This window comes from Eschrichtius robustus, chromosome 17 (genome assembly GCF_028021215.1).
Source record: "Eschrichtius robustus isolate mEscRob2 chromosome 17, mEscRob2.pri, whole genome shotgun sequence".
Lineage (NCBI taxonomy): Eukaryota > Metazoa > Chordata > Mammalia > Artiodactyla > Eschrichtiidae > Eschrichtius > Eschrichtius robustus.
Genome location: NC_090840.1, coordinates 60,903,766 through 60,920,163, shown reverse-complemented (window position 1 = coordinate 60,920,163; position 16,398 = coordinate 60,903,766). Strand labels below are relative to the sequence as shown.

At 34.1% G+C, this 16,398-nt stretch overlaps 1 protein-coding gene across 3 annotated transcripts in view; it reads left to right on the top strand.

Moving 5' to 3' along the window:
* Positions 1-16,398, top strand: part of CSMD3 (CUB and Sushi multiple domains 3) — a 1,176,048-nt gene that overhangs the window by 1,015,718 nt on the left and 143,932 nt on the right. For all 3 annotated transcript variants that reach the window (XM_068525309.1, XM_068525308.1, XM_068525307.1), the window contains 2 exons: positions 4,803-4,899; positions 7,144-7,248. In XM_068525309.1, the coding sequence (XP_068381410.1) occupies positions 4,803-4,899; positions 7,144-7,248 (202 nt within the window). The remainder of the gene's footprint in view (positions 1-4,802; positions 4,900-7,143; positions 7,249-16,398) is intronic.

Sequence of the window (16,398 nt, the reverse complement as noted above, 5' to 3'; positions counted from 1 at the left end):
GTCTGTCTTTCACAAACCTCTCAAGTAAGTCTATTTTCTCTATCCACACTTTTACTACTCAAGATTAAGTGGCCATCATCCCTGTCCTGGGTTCTTATTCTCCTCCAATCTATTCCTCATAGGGCAAAGAGAGTAATTTTCTAAAAATAAAAATCTAATGCTATAACTTTCCTGCTTTACAGTACCTCAATTGTCCTCACTATCCTTAACTCCTCGACACAGCTGATTACACCTCTGTGCTTTATCCTCATTTCTTGCCTCTGTTTTAGTTCTTTATAGAAACCTAGCTCTCTCTCTTGCCTCTGGGCCTTTGTGAATGTTTTTCCCTCTGCTGGCAACACTCTCCATCATCTCTCTTTATTTGGCTTATTCTTACTCATTATTTCTGTCTCAAGTTAAAAACAGTTCCTGTGGAAGACCTTCCATGAACTTGAAACCACATTAAGTCCTGTTGCTATATGTTCTCATAGATCCCTATAATTTCCTTATCGTAACACCCATCACATGTTACTGCTTTTACTTAATTACCTATAAGCTCATGAAGGCAGTAACCAAGTCTGTTCTGGCAGCTAACACAGTGCCTTGCAGTCTGTGCTCAGTGAATATTTTAGAATGAACCAATGAATACCTGCAAAAGGCATGGAGTTTTAAGCCACTTTAAGGAGTTAACATAGCATGATAGACTAATACGACATCTGCAGATAATGTTATGTGATATATCACTGCCCTAGCCAAACACTGTTCAAAACTGGACACTTGTATCAATGATGCTATAAAATCTTTCACTGAGAGAGAGAGGCATGGACTTATATACACTACCAAATGTAAAATAGATAACTAGTGGGAAGCAGCCACCTAGCACAGGGTGATCAGCTCGGTGCTTTGTGACCACCCAGAGGGGTGGGATAGGGAGGGTGGGAGGGAGATGCAAGAGGGAGTAAATATGGGGATATATGTATATAAAGATATAGCTGATTTACTTTGTTGTAAAGCAGAAATTAACACACCATTGTAGAGCAATTATACTCCAATAAATATGTTAAAAAAAAATCTTTCACTGAGGAAGCATTTTGTTTAATGATTGTACTTTAGAAAACAAAATTTGAGTTCAGCAGAGCATTTATCAAACTTACAGAGTGTGAAGCATATTGGACTTTTAATTTAAATACTCTATATAACTACCAAGAGCTTTTTTCTAATTAACCTCTTACATGTTTGCTAATTTTAGACATATCACTAAATCATAGAAAATTATAACACACACACACACACAGTATATGACATATTTAAAATTTCACTAACTTCACCTAAAAACGACCTGGCTAGTACACCAGATTTAAAGCAGTGTTTATTTTATTCTGTTGGGCTAAACATGTGTGTGAATAAAGAATTATATGAATATTCAATAAATCATATATGAAATGAAATGGGATAACCACTGGTGGAAAGAACAGAAAAAACATTTGGAATGCTGAAAAAGTTACAAATAAGATAGGATGATTGAGCATTTTGAGGAAATAACCTCAACAAATAAACCAACTTGTTGTATTACTGTTACATGAAAAGTGTGTGGAGAGGCGTGTATTCATTTGTTTGCCTGTTTATTTTCGCAAAGTACATTGGAGGGAGAATTCAAAAGGAGCTACATTTAACAGTAACAGAATTATCAAGCAAAGAGCAATTTTTATGTGATGAATCAGTTTAAAAAAATGTTGTTTACTTAATTGTGTCAATTTGTAGAATGAGATGATAATGAGTCAATATAATCATCCAAACAAAGGAAAATGTGATTTGCATGTTTCTATGAGGGATACCAGGTTTTAGTTATTGGAAATTCATTACCTCATAATGCTATCCTGTTGTCATAATGGACAACTCCACCTAATTTAAAGTTCTTCTGAACACTGAATCTGTAGCTGCTCCTTTAAGTAGAAGACTTAAAGTCTTTTACTTGACTCTCATTTGGCTTTCTGTCACAGTGGATCCTCAACCATTTACTTGAGTCTCCTATACTCTCTGTGTGTTTAATATGCCAAACTACGTTCACAATTTGCCCAGAATCCTAGTGGCAAATTGCCTTAGTTTTCTGTGACTTCTGTAACAAATCCTAAACTGGACAGCTTAAAGTAACAGAAATTTATTCTCTCATGGTACTGGAGGCCGAAAGTCCCAAATCAGTGTTACTGCCCTGAGACTGAGGTGCTGACACGGCTTCTCTCCCACCACCGTTCACTCTCCCCTCTGCTCAGGCTCTAGGGAAGATTGCTCTCCTGGCCTCTTCCAGCTTCTGGTAGCTGCCAGCATTCCTTGGCTTCTGACCACATCACTCCAATTTCTGCTTCTGTGATCACACTACATTCTCTTCTGTCTGTGTCAAATCTTTTTTGACATCTGATAAGAACATGTGTGATTGCATGTAAAGCTCATTTAAATCATCTAGGATAGTCTCCCTATCTCAAGATATTTAGTTTATTCACATCTGAAAGAGCCTTTTCCATACAAGGCAATATTTATAGGCTCAAGAGATCAGGACCTGATATCTTTGGGAGCCATATTCATATATATATGTCCAGAATTAAACAGATTTTCTTCCTCTCTCCAAGGTAATAGGTTTTCCTGAAGATGTCTACATTTTTGTTTGTGCCATCACTCTGATCTCAATAACTCAGGGAAAAAAATTATTTTGAAATCTTTCCTGTCACTTCCATCTCCTATTCATATCACACAAAATCCAGTAATTTCCCCTATAGCAACACATGCGACGTGGCTTCTGGTTCCCCCTTTCTATCATTCCTGCCTACTAACCTACTTTATTTAGCCTTTCATTGCTTCTCATGTGGACCACTGCAATAAACATTAAAGTTGTCTTTTCACTTTTATTTTCTTCACTCAGTTCAGTAGTACCTATAAAGCACAGTCCTGATTATTCTCCTTCAATCCACCTTCTAAAACCTTCAATGAAATACTCCTCAACTGCACAATTATTATGCTGGTATTCAGTCTTTATAGCCCTTCTCTCTCATTCTCTCCCTTAGCTAAGATACATTAAATCCTCAGTAAACACTAGGTACTATCCTAAGGTAAAATCCTTTAATTTTTACAGCAAACCTATGAATTATATGCCTTTATTACAGTGATTTATGTAAGAAATCTATGGCACAGAGAGATTAACAATTCTTTTCAGGTTACATGCCAGTGAGTAGACGGAGCCAGGAAGTTGTATACCCCAGCATTCTAACTCTAATATTTCTTGTATTTATCCAGAACCTTTACTCTTTCTAACTTTTCTCTACTTTTTCTAACTTTGATGCCTATTTTCTCTTGTGTGAATACCCTCCACTGTGGCTAAATTGGATTACTGATGTTTCACTAAATCTCCCTCATGGCTTGTCTCCTCTACATTTTTACTAACTCAATAATTTCTTTCAGTGGAAAACCTCTCAATACATTTTGCTTATCTCAGTTGTCAACTCTTGCAAGAATCCTTTTATTTTCTTTCTTTTTTTTTTTTTTTAAAGCCAAATGTGACTTTTTCTTTTCCCGAATTGAAGGAAAGGAAAATTCAGATATGAAGAGAGAATTGACCATTGTTTAAGGAGTCGGGGGTTATATTACAATCATACAGCTTTAATTCCAGTCTTCTTTCTGTCCTGGAACATTGCCATTGAGCCTAATGCCTGTCACACAGGCAGGGTATCTGTTGCCATGTGGCACTTATCCCTGGAAAAGAGGCTCCAGCATTCATTTGAATGGAAGAATGATGAAGGCCTATTTTGTGGATAAGAAATTTTTAATGAATGCAATTGTTAGAAGTACTTAGTGAATGAGTGTGATGCTTACATCTATAGCAGACTTTAGGTAAATAAAAATAAATTTATTTTAGTAAAGCTATTCCTTTACCTCCTCCTAAACTATAAAATATGTAGTAAAGAAAAACAGATAATATCCACAGTTGTGAGGGTTTTCTGGGTTCTTGCAGAAGCTCAAGCTGTGCCAAGTGAAGTGCAACAAAGGGACACATGCCTCTTTCTTTAAATAAAACTTAATAGACATGAGAGGATTATACTCCAGCATTTTCCTTATCAACTTAATGGACCTTCACAGTGATTTAGTTATTACGACGCCATTTATAAAAATATAGCTATTTATAAAAATAATCTTTAAAAGACGTACCCAAATCAGTTATAAAGTATTATTTTCAGTTATCCATATTGAAATTTATTAAATATGCGCATAGGGGATTATTATGTTAATTTTTAAAAATAAAATAAAGACAGGAAATTTAGCAAAGTTTATGCAAAGTAAAGCATAATAAAATGTATCCAGGATAAACCTAGTTCAAAACATATATATATTATAGGGTCTTGTATGCTTATGTGGTCCTCAATGTGGACCACACATCTGAGTATTTCCTAATAGGTAAAGCAAATGAGAAAACTCAGTCACTGACAAGAATCAAACATCCAAAACAAAAAAGTTAAACAACTGTTTTGGAACATGCCTTGATTCAGATTCCAGGCACTAAGACATTAGATTAATCCAAAGCTGAGATGGTGACAGGCATTCTCAATGTTATACCCATAGTGAACACTGCTAGATGCCTCAGAGGCTTTTATTATAAAAGTTAGTGCATGTAGGCCAGTGCCATAAAGGCAAAGATGAGTTCTGTTAAAGTCCTTCCATGAAGGGCCACAATGATATGGTCCAGGCTTTGAGCTCTCTCATCCAGAGGAGATAAGCAGACTATAGTATATGTATCTCATTAGAAGTATGTGTTCTTACCAGTAATTATTATTTCATAGGTGCAAGTTGTCAGCTTTGCTACAGAACATAATTGGGATTCTCTGGACTTTTACGATGGGGGAGACAACAATGCTCCAAGACTTGGAAGTTATTCAGGTAAATGAGAGAGCTGACCTTAGTTAAAATACATTGTAATTAGGAATGTAAGACCACTCTCTCTCTTTGAAGAACTTCCTAGAACTCTGACTTGGTGGTTTTAATTTTGCTTTTTGCAAACTGTATGCAATGAACTAAATTACAAGGTTAGAAGTTTGAAAGGCTTTAAAGGTAATGAAATTGAAATTGATGTTTAAGACCTTACTATAGTGTTACTATATTTGTGTAATTATTTATTGATGTTTTTGTGTTACTCGTATTATTTTTAGCTGAGCTATGGTTCAGGAATAGTATGTATGCCCCTCTCCCTTAAAAAAAAGGATGAGTAGTAATAGTTAAAAATTAGACAGTGCTTGGTAATTATGGTATATTCACTTAAAAGAATGTTATGCAGCCATTAAAACAATTATAGAGACTATGTAACAACATGGTAAATGCTACAAGGTACTGTTGAGTGAGAATAAAGAAAATACAAAATTAATTCTATGAAATGAATTAAATTATATAAAATTCATACTATATACATATGTACCAAGACCAGAAGTTTTTAAAATTTGTTATGGTTTTTAAAGGTAGTTTATGCATTTATCTAACAGCTTCTTATAGCATATTTAGGATAAAATGAAGTTTTACTTTAATTTTAACTGTACATTTTCCTTTAATTTTGATTATAGTGTTTAACCCTAGAAATATAAATATAGCTAAACTATAAACTTACATATTTCAGATATACTGAAAGAATTTTGAATGGTATTAAGTTTTTAATAGATTTTAAAATGGAGTATGTTAACCTATTTATCAGCATCACTGTTGAGGAAAGAAAAGAAGAAATATCTAGAGGAGTGATTTGGTTTAGGCATTAAAAATATTTTAGATATAGATTGAGAGAGAAATTTTTCTTGGAAAAATTGTATAAATTTTTGAGTATGCATTTGTCTATAATAGACTAGGTGTAATACTTTCTGAATAATAAATACAATAATGAAGATGATGAAAGTGATAAATAATAACAGCTGTTGATTACCAGGTGCTAGCTCTGCGTGAAGCTTGTCATACATTTCCTCATTTGATCTTTTTAGCAGTCCTGGCAGGAGATTGACACTAAGAGAAATTAAGTTGCCCGAGGTCGTACAGCTAATGTTAGAATGAGACTTGGACCCAGCTGGTGTGACTCCAGAGTCAGAGCTCTTAATCACTAAGATCCTCAGAGACCAAAGGCAGTTTGAGTGACCTTTGAGTTTCTGTTTACCTCTGTCTTCAGTGATTCAGTTAGGACACTATAGACAGAGCAAGTTCAGGGGGGAAAAAAAAGCAATCGTGTGTTCTTTAATGAGTTTGTCCTGGTTTCTCTTATAGAAGGCTCAGTGGTTAAGGTTCATAGAGTTGTGTGAAGTGTGAAGTAACTAGAAAATTACAAAAAAAATTGTTTGCAACACTATCAACTCAGATGTTTGTTGAACTTTATCTTGAGACCATTGACAGTTATTTTTATGGTTGTCTTTTGAAACTGCTTGAATTGTAATCTTAAGGATCTTGAACTATTACTCAGTGTCAAATAGTCAATAGGTAATTGGTTCAAGCAGATATGTTATATTTTCAACTCAGTAATTGAATAATTAAAGTTGATTTCCTGTCGAAGTTCAGAAGAACACGATTATAAAGCATTTGCTAAGAGACAAGGCTGACACAAGTTCATAATTGGCATCTTTTTGAATGCTAACTACCAGCTTTGCTGTCAGGGTGTAAGACACATCAAGATACTTGACCTGGTATAGAACATAAATGTATATATTTAAATATCATAATAAAGGCCAATAAATGAATATATCTTTAAGCCCATACAAAATTTTGTTATTATACCATAAAAATCGCATGCAGACTTTAAAACTAAGTTTATTATTAGCTTGTACATGAACTATTGAAATCCCATGAAATTCAAAATATTTATTTTAGGTGACTAGTAAAATTTACTGCTTTGATTTTCACCAGCTTTCTTTTTTTTTGCTCCTACCTATTTTTAGGGAGCAATTTAATGTGCTCTCGAAGGTCTGTCTCCTTGGAGATAGTCAAGAACAGTAATATGAAAGACAAATATGTGAGAAATATTTTTATTTAAAAATTTTGTAAAACACTTTACTAATATATAATTTCAGTGATAACTTATTGTCTAATTAATAGTTAACTTAGTTTTATTATAATACTTATTATGTGATCACTGAACTACTTTTTCAATTATCATTTCAGGAACAACAATACCCCATCTTTTGAATAGTACATCTAATAATCTATATCTAAATTTTCAATCAGACATCAGTGTTTCTGCTGCAGGATTTCACCTTGAATACACAGGTAAATATAATATCATGTGCGATTCAGGAAAATTAAGAAATTTATATTAATTTTAAATATTACTTTTCTGAATATAGAAAGTTAATGGACTTTGTCAAAAGAGAACATTTGGGCTTACTTTCTTAAGATTTTGAAGAGTTTCTTCAACTACAAAATTATATGTATAAAGTTCTGATTATTTTCATTAGAATTTACATTTTCATTTTTTTTTTTAAGTGTAAGTACACTTAAGATAAGATTTACCCTCTTAACAAAAGTTTTAAGTGCACAATACAGTAGTGTTAACTATAGGTGCAGTGTTGTACAGCAGATCTCTAGAGCTTATCCATCTTGCATAACTGAAACTTTTACCCATTGAACAGCAACTCCGCATTTCTCCCTCCTCTCAGCCTCTGGAAACCAACATTCTACTTTATATTTCTATGAGTTTGACTATTCTAGATACTTCATATAAGTGATATCATGTAGTATTTGTCCTTCTGTGTCTGGCTTATTTCACTTAGCATAATGTCCACCAAGTGCACCAATGTTGTCACATAGGACAGAATTTTTTTCTCCTTTTTAAGACTGAATAATATTCCATTGTATGTATGTAATGTATTTTCTTTATCCATTCCTCCCTTGATGGACGTTTAGGTTGTTTCCATATCTTAGCTATTGTGAATAATGCTGCAGTGAACATGGGAGTGCAGATATCTCTTTGAGATTCTGATTTCTTTTGGAAATATACCCAGAAATGGGATTGCTAGATCATAAGGTAGATCTACTTTTAATGTTTTTGAGGAACCTCTATAGTGTTTTCCACAGTGTCTATACCATTTTACCTTCCAACCAACGATGTATAAAGGTTCCAATTTCTCTGTATTCTCACCAACACTTACCATTTTCTTTTTAAGATAAATAAGAGCATTTTATAGTTATCGTGGAGAGTACAAATCATAACAAAAACTCCAGTTTTGAGTATTTTTGCACCAAATGACATAACAACAACAATTCTTAAAGTAAATCAGCATGAACTATAAGAAGAACTAAACAAAAAAGCATTATGAAATTTACCAAAATTGATACTAGTAAAGACGGATATTCTAAATAGACCAATTATCATAGGACCAATATAGACAATAGTTATTAAAATACAAAAAAAAAATACCTGGTCCAAAAGGCTTCACACAGAAATATTACCAAATCTTAAAAACCAGGTAATCACAGCGCCATTTAAATTATTCCATCTACTTTTTGTGGAGTATACCATAGGTTCCAATACTTGTCTCAGTATAAAACTAGAAAAGAGTCTCTTTCATGAATATGATGCAAATGTTTTAGTTTTCCAGCTTGTTGAGATTTAACTATCATATAACATTGTGTAAGTTTAAAATATACAATGTGAGTTGTTCAGAATGTAAATTGGTGCAGCCACTATGGAAAACAGTATGGAGGCTCCTCAAACAACTAAAAATAGAGTTGCCATATAATCCAGCAGTCCCACTCCTCATATATCCAAAGAAAACTAAAGTTCAGAAAGATGCATGCACCCCAATGTTATACAACACTGTAAATCAACTATACTTCAAATAAATAAATAAATAAATAAATAAATAAATAAATAAATAAATAAATAAATAAAATATATGATGTGTTGATTTGATACATGTATCTATTGCAAAATGATTACCACAATAGGGATAGTTAATACTTCCATTACTTCACATAATCACCTTTCGTTTTCTGTGATGAGAACATTTAAGATCTAGTCTCCTAGTAACTTTGAATGATTCAATATCATTAACTATAGTCACCATGCTGTACATTGGATCCCCAAAACTATTCATCTCATAACTGGAAGTTTGTACCCTTTGATTCACATCTCCCCATTTCTCCCAATCCCAGCCACTGACAACCACCATTCTACTCATTGTTTCTAATAGTTTGTCTTTTTTAGATTCTACATGTAACTGAGATCATATGGTATTTGTTTCCTCTGAGTTATTTCACTTAGCATAATAACCTGGAGGTCATTTTTTGTTATTGCAAATGGCAGGATTTCCTTCTTTTACATGGTTGGATAATATTTCATTGTATATATGTACCACATCTTTTTTTTACTCATCTGTAGAAAGACACTTAGGTTTTTTTCATATCTTGGCTATTACAAATAATGCTGCAATGAACACGTAGTGTAGATATCTCTTTGAGATCCTGATTTCATTTCCTTTGAATATATACTAAGAAGTGGGATTGCTGGATCATATGATAGTTCTATTTTTAATTTTTTGAAGAACCTCCATACTGTTGTCCATAGTGGCTGTACCGATATTCATTTCCACATCTATAGGTGGCTTTGGGTAGTATGGACAGTTTGGCAATATTAGTTCTTCCTATTAATGAATATGGAATATTTTCCCCTTTATTTGTGTATTCTACAGATTTTTTTTCATCAATGTCTTATGAGTTTTATTGTACAGATGTTTTACCACCTTGGTGAAATTTGTTCCTATTTTACTATTTTTTTCCAATGCTATTATAAATGGAATTGTTTTCTTTCTTTCTTTTTTAGATATTTTGTGGTTATTGCATAGTATCACAACTGATTTCTTTATGTTGATTTCATATGCTGCATTTTTATTAAATTGATTTGTTCTAACATTTTTTGGTGGCATCTTTAGGATTTTTCTCTATATAAGATCATATCATCTTCCAAAATAGACAATTTTACTTTTACTTTTCTATTTGGAAGCCTTTCATTTCTTCTTCTTGCCTAATTGCTCTGACTAGGACTTCCAGTACTATGTTGAATAGGAGTCATGAGAGTGGTCACCCTTAATCTTGTTCTTAATCATAGATGAAAAACGTTTAACCTTTCACCATTGAGTGTGATGTTAGCTGTGGGTTTTTCATATGTGGCCTTTATTATGTCTTGGTAGGCTGTATGTTTCTTGGAATTTATCCATTTCTTCTAGGTTATCTAATTTGTTGGTGTGTAATTGTTCATAGCAGTCTCTTATGATCCATTGTATTTCTGTGGTATCAGTGTAATGCCCTCTCTTTCATTTCTGATTTTATTTATTTGAGTTCTCTTTCTCTCTTTTTTTAAATCTATTTAAAGTTTTCTAAATGTTGTTTATGTTTTAAAAACCAGCTCCTTGTTTCTTTGGTCTTTTCTATTGTTTTTATATTCTTCTATTTTATTTCTGCTTTGATAATGGTTATTTTCTTCATTTTGCTAACTTTTGGTTTAGTGTATTCTTTTTCTAGTTCCTTGAGTTGTAAATTTAGCTTTTTTTTTTTTTTGAGATCTTTCTTTTTTCTTAATGCAGGCATTTATTGCTATAAAATTCCCTCTCAGAATGGCTTTTGTTGCATCCCATAAGTTTGGGTATATTGCATTTCTGATTTTGTTTCTTTCAAGATATATTTTGATTTCTTCTTTGACTCATTGGTTTTTCAGGAGTGTATTGTTTAATTTCAAATAGTTATGGATTTTCCAGTTTTCCTCCTGTTACTGATTTCTATTTTCATGTCATTGTGGTCAAAAGAGATGTTTGATATGATTTCAATCTTAAATTTGATAAGACTTTTTGTGACATAATGTATGATCTATCATGTAGAATATTCTGTTTGAACTTGAGAAGAACTTGCAATCTGCTACTTTGGAAGGAATGCTTTGTATATGTCTCTTCGGTCTATGTGGTCTAAAGTATAGTTCCAATTCAATGTTTTCTTAATGATTTTATGTCTGGATGATCTATCTGTTGTTGAAAGTGGGGTATTGAAGTCCCCTACTATTATTGTATTGTCTATGTCTCCATACAGAACTGTTAACATTTGCTTAATATATTTGGTTGCTCTGATGTTCGGTGCATATATATTTATGATTGTTATATTCCCTTTTACTTCCCTTTTATGTTTTTGATGTCACAGTTTACCTCTTCAATATTTTGTATTTATTAACAAATTATTGTAGCTATAGTTATTTTTAAAACTTTTGTCCTTTAACTTTTATGCTAGAGTTAAATGGTTAATCCACCCCTATAGTATTAGAGTATTCTGAATTTGAATATATACTTACCTTTACCAGTGTGTTGTACATTTTCATGTTTTCATGTTATTAATTAGTGTCCTTTCATTTCAGCTTGAAGAACTCCTTTCAGTATTTTTTGTAAGGCGTGTCTAGTAGTGATGAACTCCCTCAGCTTTTGTTTGTCTGGGAACATCTTTATCTTGCCTTCCTCTGAAGTCCTCTGGTGAACTGCTTTGCTGTATAGAATGTTTTTGCTTGGCAGTGTTATTCTTTCAGCACTTTGAATATAACATCCCTCTCTGTCCATGCATGTAAGGCTTCTCCAGAGAGAGTTGCTGAAAACCTTATGCAAGTTCCCTTGTAAGTTACAAGCTTTTTTTTCTCTTACTACTTTTTTTTTTTTCTCTTACTACTTTTAAGATTCTCTAGTTGTCACTGATTTTCTACAGTTTTATTGTAATTCATATTGTAGAAGATCTCTCTAAGTTGAGTTTGTTTGGGGACCCATGACTTTTATGAACATGACTGTTGAGATCTCTCCCCAGATTTGGGAAGTTCTCAGCCACTATTTCTTTAATAAGCTTTCTATTCCCATCTTTCTCTTTTCTCCTTCTGGTAGTCCAGTAATTCAGAGATTATTTTCTTTTTATAATATTTCATAGATCATTTAGGCTTTCTTCACTCTTTAAATTTTTCTTCTCATTTTCTCCTCTGATTACATGAATTTCAAGCATCCTCTCTTCTAATTCACAGATTCTTCTACTTGAGCTCTCTTTTGCATTTTTTATTCATTAGGTGAATTTTTCAGCTCAAGAATTTCTGTTTGATCCTTTTTTATAATTTCTATCTCTGTTAAACTTCTCATTTTGATCATGTATTGTTTTCCTGGTTTTGTTCAATTAATTTTTGTGTTTTCTTGTAGCTCCTTCAGCTTCCTAAAAATTTTGAATTCCTTTCTGGGTAAATTACAGATCTCCATGTCTTTGGGGTTGGTTACTCTCCTGGCTGACTTCAGGAGAGAAGTACCTTTCCTGAGACCTGCTAGGGATTCTGAAGGTTTTTTATACCTTCTATGGATATGCATGCTCCACACTTCTTGCTCCCTCTTGTGGCAGGATTCTTAAGCTTGTATGACTTCTCTCAATCCTGTAGAGCCAGGACATGTGCTTACAACCTCCCTTTTGCTTTCCCAAGGGTAGTGATAAATGCTCAATTTTGTAGTCTTTTCCAGATCCACAGAATCAGGCCAGATTTCTGTGAATGCTCACCAGCCATCTGTAAAAGCTTGCCCATGGTCCAGCTAGAGGGATCCATAGGCAAGGTATCCCCACTGGCTCATGGGTGTGCCTCCTGATGGAGTCCCTGAATTGTTTAATAAGATCCATATCCCCTTGATAATGTCCCTTTCTGAGCCCTGGCTTCTCTTTTCCAGTTATTCACAGTGCATGTCATAACTCAGTACTCAGGTTGAGGTGAGAGAAAAATGAGCCTCTTTCCTATTTGGTAGCATCCCGCACAGCTGGGGAAGTCAGGCATGCACTCACAGACTCTTACTTCCCCCACAGGAGAAGTCATGGGTCAAAAAGGGATCTCTTGGCACCAAACCCTGTTCCCTTGGGGGAAAGGTGGAGCAGGTAAAGTCAAGCTGTTCCTCCTACTCTGTGCAATGTGTCCAATCTTGAATTTTTGCTCTAATGATGTGCTGGAACTTCTCTGCTGGACTCCTTTACTTCCAAAAGAGTCTCTCCTTCATGGGTGATTGTGCAATCAGTGTTCTTCAGAGGCTCCCAGACCATGGCTTGAGAGGGGATGGAGCTAGCTCAAGGAGAACTTTAGGGTCCACAGCCAGGACCAAGGTCTGTAAGCCTATTGCCTGACGAACGGGTAAGTGAGAGTCCTCCTGGGTCTCTTGGCGTATGGTACTGGTGAGAGAACCAAAAGCAAATGGGGTGTTGCTAAGTTATCAGGGCTTTGGAATTATTTCTGAGTTAGCCACCTGGGTCTGACTCAAATGACTCTTTTCAAAATGGCTCTCCTTTTTCTTGTACTGAACTGGGGTTTCCTAATCTCCTACCTGTATTCCCACATATCCCACAGGCACTCTTGTCCATGGATGATTGCCATATTGTTGTTGCTGAGGAAAGAATGTGAATGAGAATGAGAAACATATTAGGCCATCTTGCTGACATCACTCCTCTTTTTTTTTGACAACAGCTATCCTAATTAGGTGTGAGGTGATATCTCATTGTGGTTTTGAGTTGCATTTCCCTAAAGATTAGAGATGTTGAGAATCTTTTCCTATCCCTGTTGGACATTTGTATGTCATCTTTGGAGAAATGTCTATTCAAGTCCTTTGCCCATTTCTTACCATTTTTGATTGGATTATTTTTTTTTTATCAAGTTGTAGGAGTTCATTATGTATTTTGGATATTAACACTGTATTATATATGCAGTTTGAAAATATTTTCTCCCATTCTTTAGGTGACTTTTTAACTCTGCTGATTGTTTGCTGTGCAGCAGCATTTTAGTTTGATGTAGTCCACTTTTTAATTTTTGCTTTTGTTGCCCTGTGCTTTAATGTCATATCCAAGAAATCATTGCCAGGACCAATATCATGATGCCTTTTTCCTGTTTTCTTCTAGGAATTTTACATTTTCAGTTCTTATTTTTAAGTTTTTAATTCATTTTGAATTAATTTTATATATGAAGTAAGATAAGGTTCTAATTTCATTATTTTGCTTATGGATATCCAGTTTTCTCAGCATCATTTGTTGAAGAGATTATCCTTTCCCCATTGTATATTTTTGCACCCTTGTCAAAGATAAGTTAACTGTGTGGGGGTTTATTTTTGGACTCACTCCTCTGTTCCATTCATCTATATGTCTATATTTATGCCAGCACCATACTGTTTTAATTATTGTAGCTTTTGTAGCTATATTTTGATATCATGAAGTGTGATATCATTTTGTTCATCTTTTTCAACATTGATTTGGCTATTTTGGATCTTTTGAGGTTCCTTATGAATTTTAGGTTTATCTAATTCAGTAAAAAACACCATTGAGATTTTGATAGAAATTGCATTGAATCTGTAGCTCATATTTAAACAATATTAAGCCTTCTAATTCGTGAACACAGAATATCTTTACACTTACTTGTATCTTTTAAAATTTCTTTCATGAATAGTCTGTAGTTTTCAGAGTAAAAGCCTTTCTCCTCCTTGGCTAAGTGTTTTCCTAAGTATTTTATTCTTTCTAGTGCTACCGTAAATGGGAACATTTTATTTATTTATTTATTTATTTATTTATTATAAATGTATTTGTTTACTTATTTATTTTTGGCTGGGTTGGATCTTCATTGCTGCATGGGGGTTTTCTCTAGTTGTGGCAACCGGGGGCTACTGTTCGTTGCAGTGCATGGGCTTCTCATTGCAGTGGCTTCTCTTGTTGTGGAGCACAGTCTCTAGGTGCGTGGGCTTCAGTAGTTGTGGCACGCAGGCTCAGTAGTTGTGGCTCACGGGCTCTAGAGTGCAGGCTCAGTAGTTGTGGTGCACAGGCTTAGTTGCTCTGCAGCATGTAGGATCTTCCCGGACCAGGGATCAAACCAGTTGCCCCTGCATTGGCAGGTGGATTCTTAACCATTGCCCCACCAGGTAAGTCCCAGGGAACATTTTAATATTTTCCTTTCAGAATAGTTTGATGTTAGTGTCAGTGTATCAATTATGACTGATTTCTGTGTGCTGATTTTGTATCCAGAAACTTAACATAATTCATTTATTAGTACTAACAGTATTCCTTTGAAGTTAGGGTTTTCTACATCTTATGATCATGTCATCTTCAAACAGCTACCTTTAATTTTTACTTTCTGATTTGCATGCTTTTTATGGCTTTTTCTCACCTAATTTCTTTGTATATGATTCCAGTATTATGTTAGTAGAAGTGTTAAGAGTCGGCATCCTTACCTTGCTCCTGATTTTAGATGAAAAGCTTTCAGTTTTTTACTGTTGAATGTGATGATAGTTGTGGGCTTTTCATATATGGCCTGTATTATTTTGAGGTACATTCTTCTATATGTAATTTTTGAGAGTTTTTATTATGAAAGAATTTTGTATTTTGTCAAATTCTTTTTTCTGCATCTACTGAGATGGTCATATATTTTTACCCTTCATTCTGCTAATTGGTGTATCATGTTTACTGATTGAATCGTCTTTGTATCCCAGGAATAAATTCCACTTGGTCATGGTGTATGGTCCTTTTGATGTGCTGTTTAATTTAGTTTGCTAGTATTTTGCTGTGGATCTTTGCATCTATATTCATCAGGCATATTGTCCTACAGTTTTCTTGTAGTGCCCTTGGCTATGGTATCAGGGTAATGCTGGACTCATGAAATGAATTTGTGACTGTTCCCCCTTCAGTGTTTTGGAAAAGTTTGAGTAGATTCAGTGTTAATTCTTTAAATGTTTGGTAGAATTCACCCATGAAGTCATCTGGTCCTGGGCTTTTCTTTGTTGGGAGGTTTTTGATTATTGAGTCAATATCCTTATTCATTAGTGGTCTATTCAGACTTTCTATTTATTCATGAATTAGTCGTGGTAGGTTATATGATTTTATAAGTTTACCCATTTTTTTTTTAGGTTATCTAATTTGTTGGTGTCCAGTTGTTCATAGTAGTCTCTTACTATCATTTGAATTTCTGTGGTATCAATTGTAGTGACTCCGGTTTCATTACAAGTATTTTCAAATTGTGATAAAAAGAACTGGATCCTGAAGAAATTTTAAAACTGAAATTGGAGTAAGTGGCTTTTCTTGTTGGCATAGAAAATATATATTTGTCTCCCAACTTCCTAGAAAACTTTCAAACACAAAAAAGGCTTACATACTCTAATTAAATACATATATGAGACAGTGTGTTTTTTGCTACATAAAATTATCACAAGTGTAATTGGGTGATTATTTTGGAAATTTGGGGTTTATTTACTGTTTCCCTAGAATGTAAGCTCCAGGAAGACAGGATTGGCCATTAGTACAGGACCATGTCCACTTAGGATATCCTTTTGTCTCTTGCACTGAGACCAGTCCTTGAATCTTATAATGCATTCACAACACATTTGTTGGCTGAGTAAAGATTAAGTGACA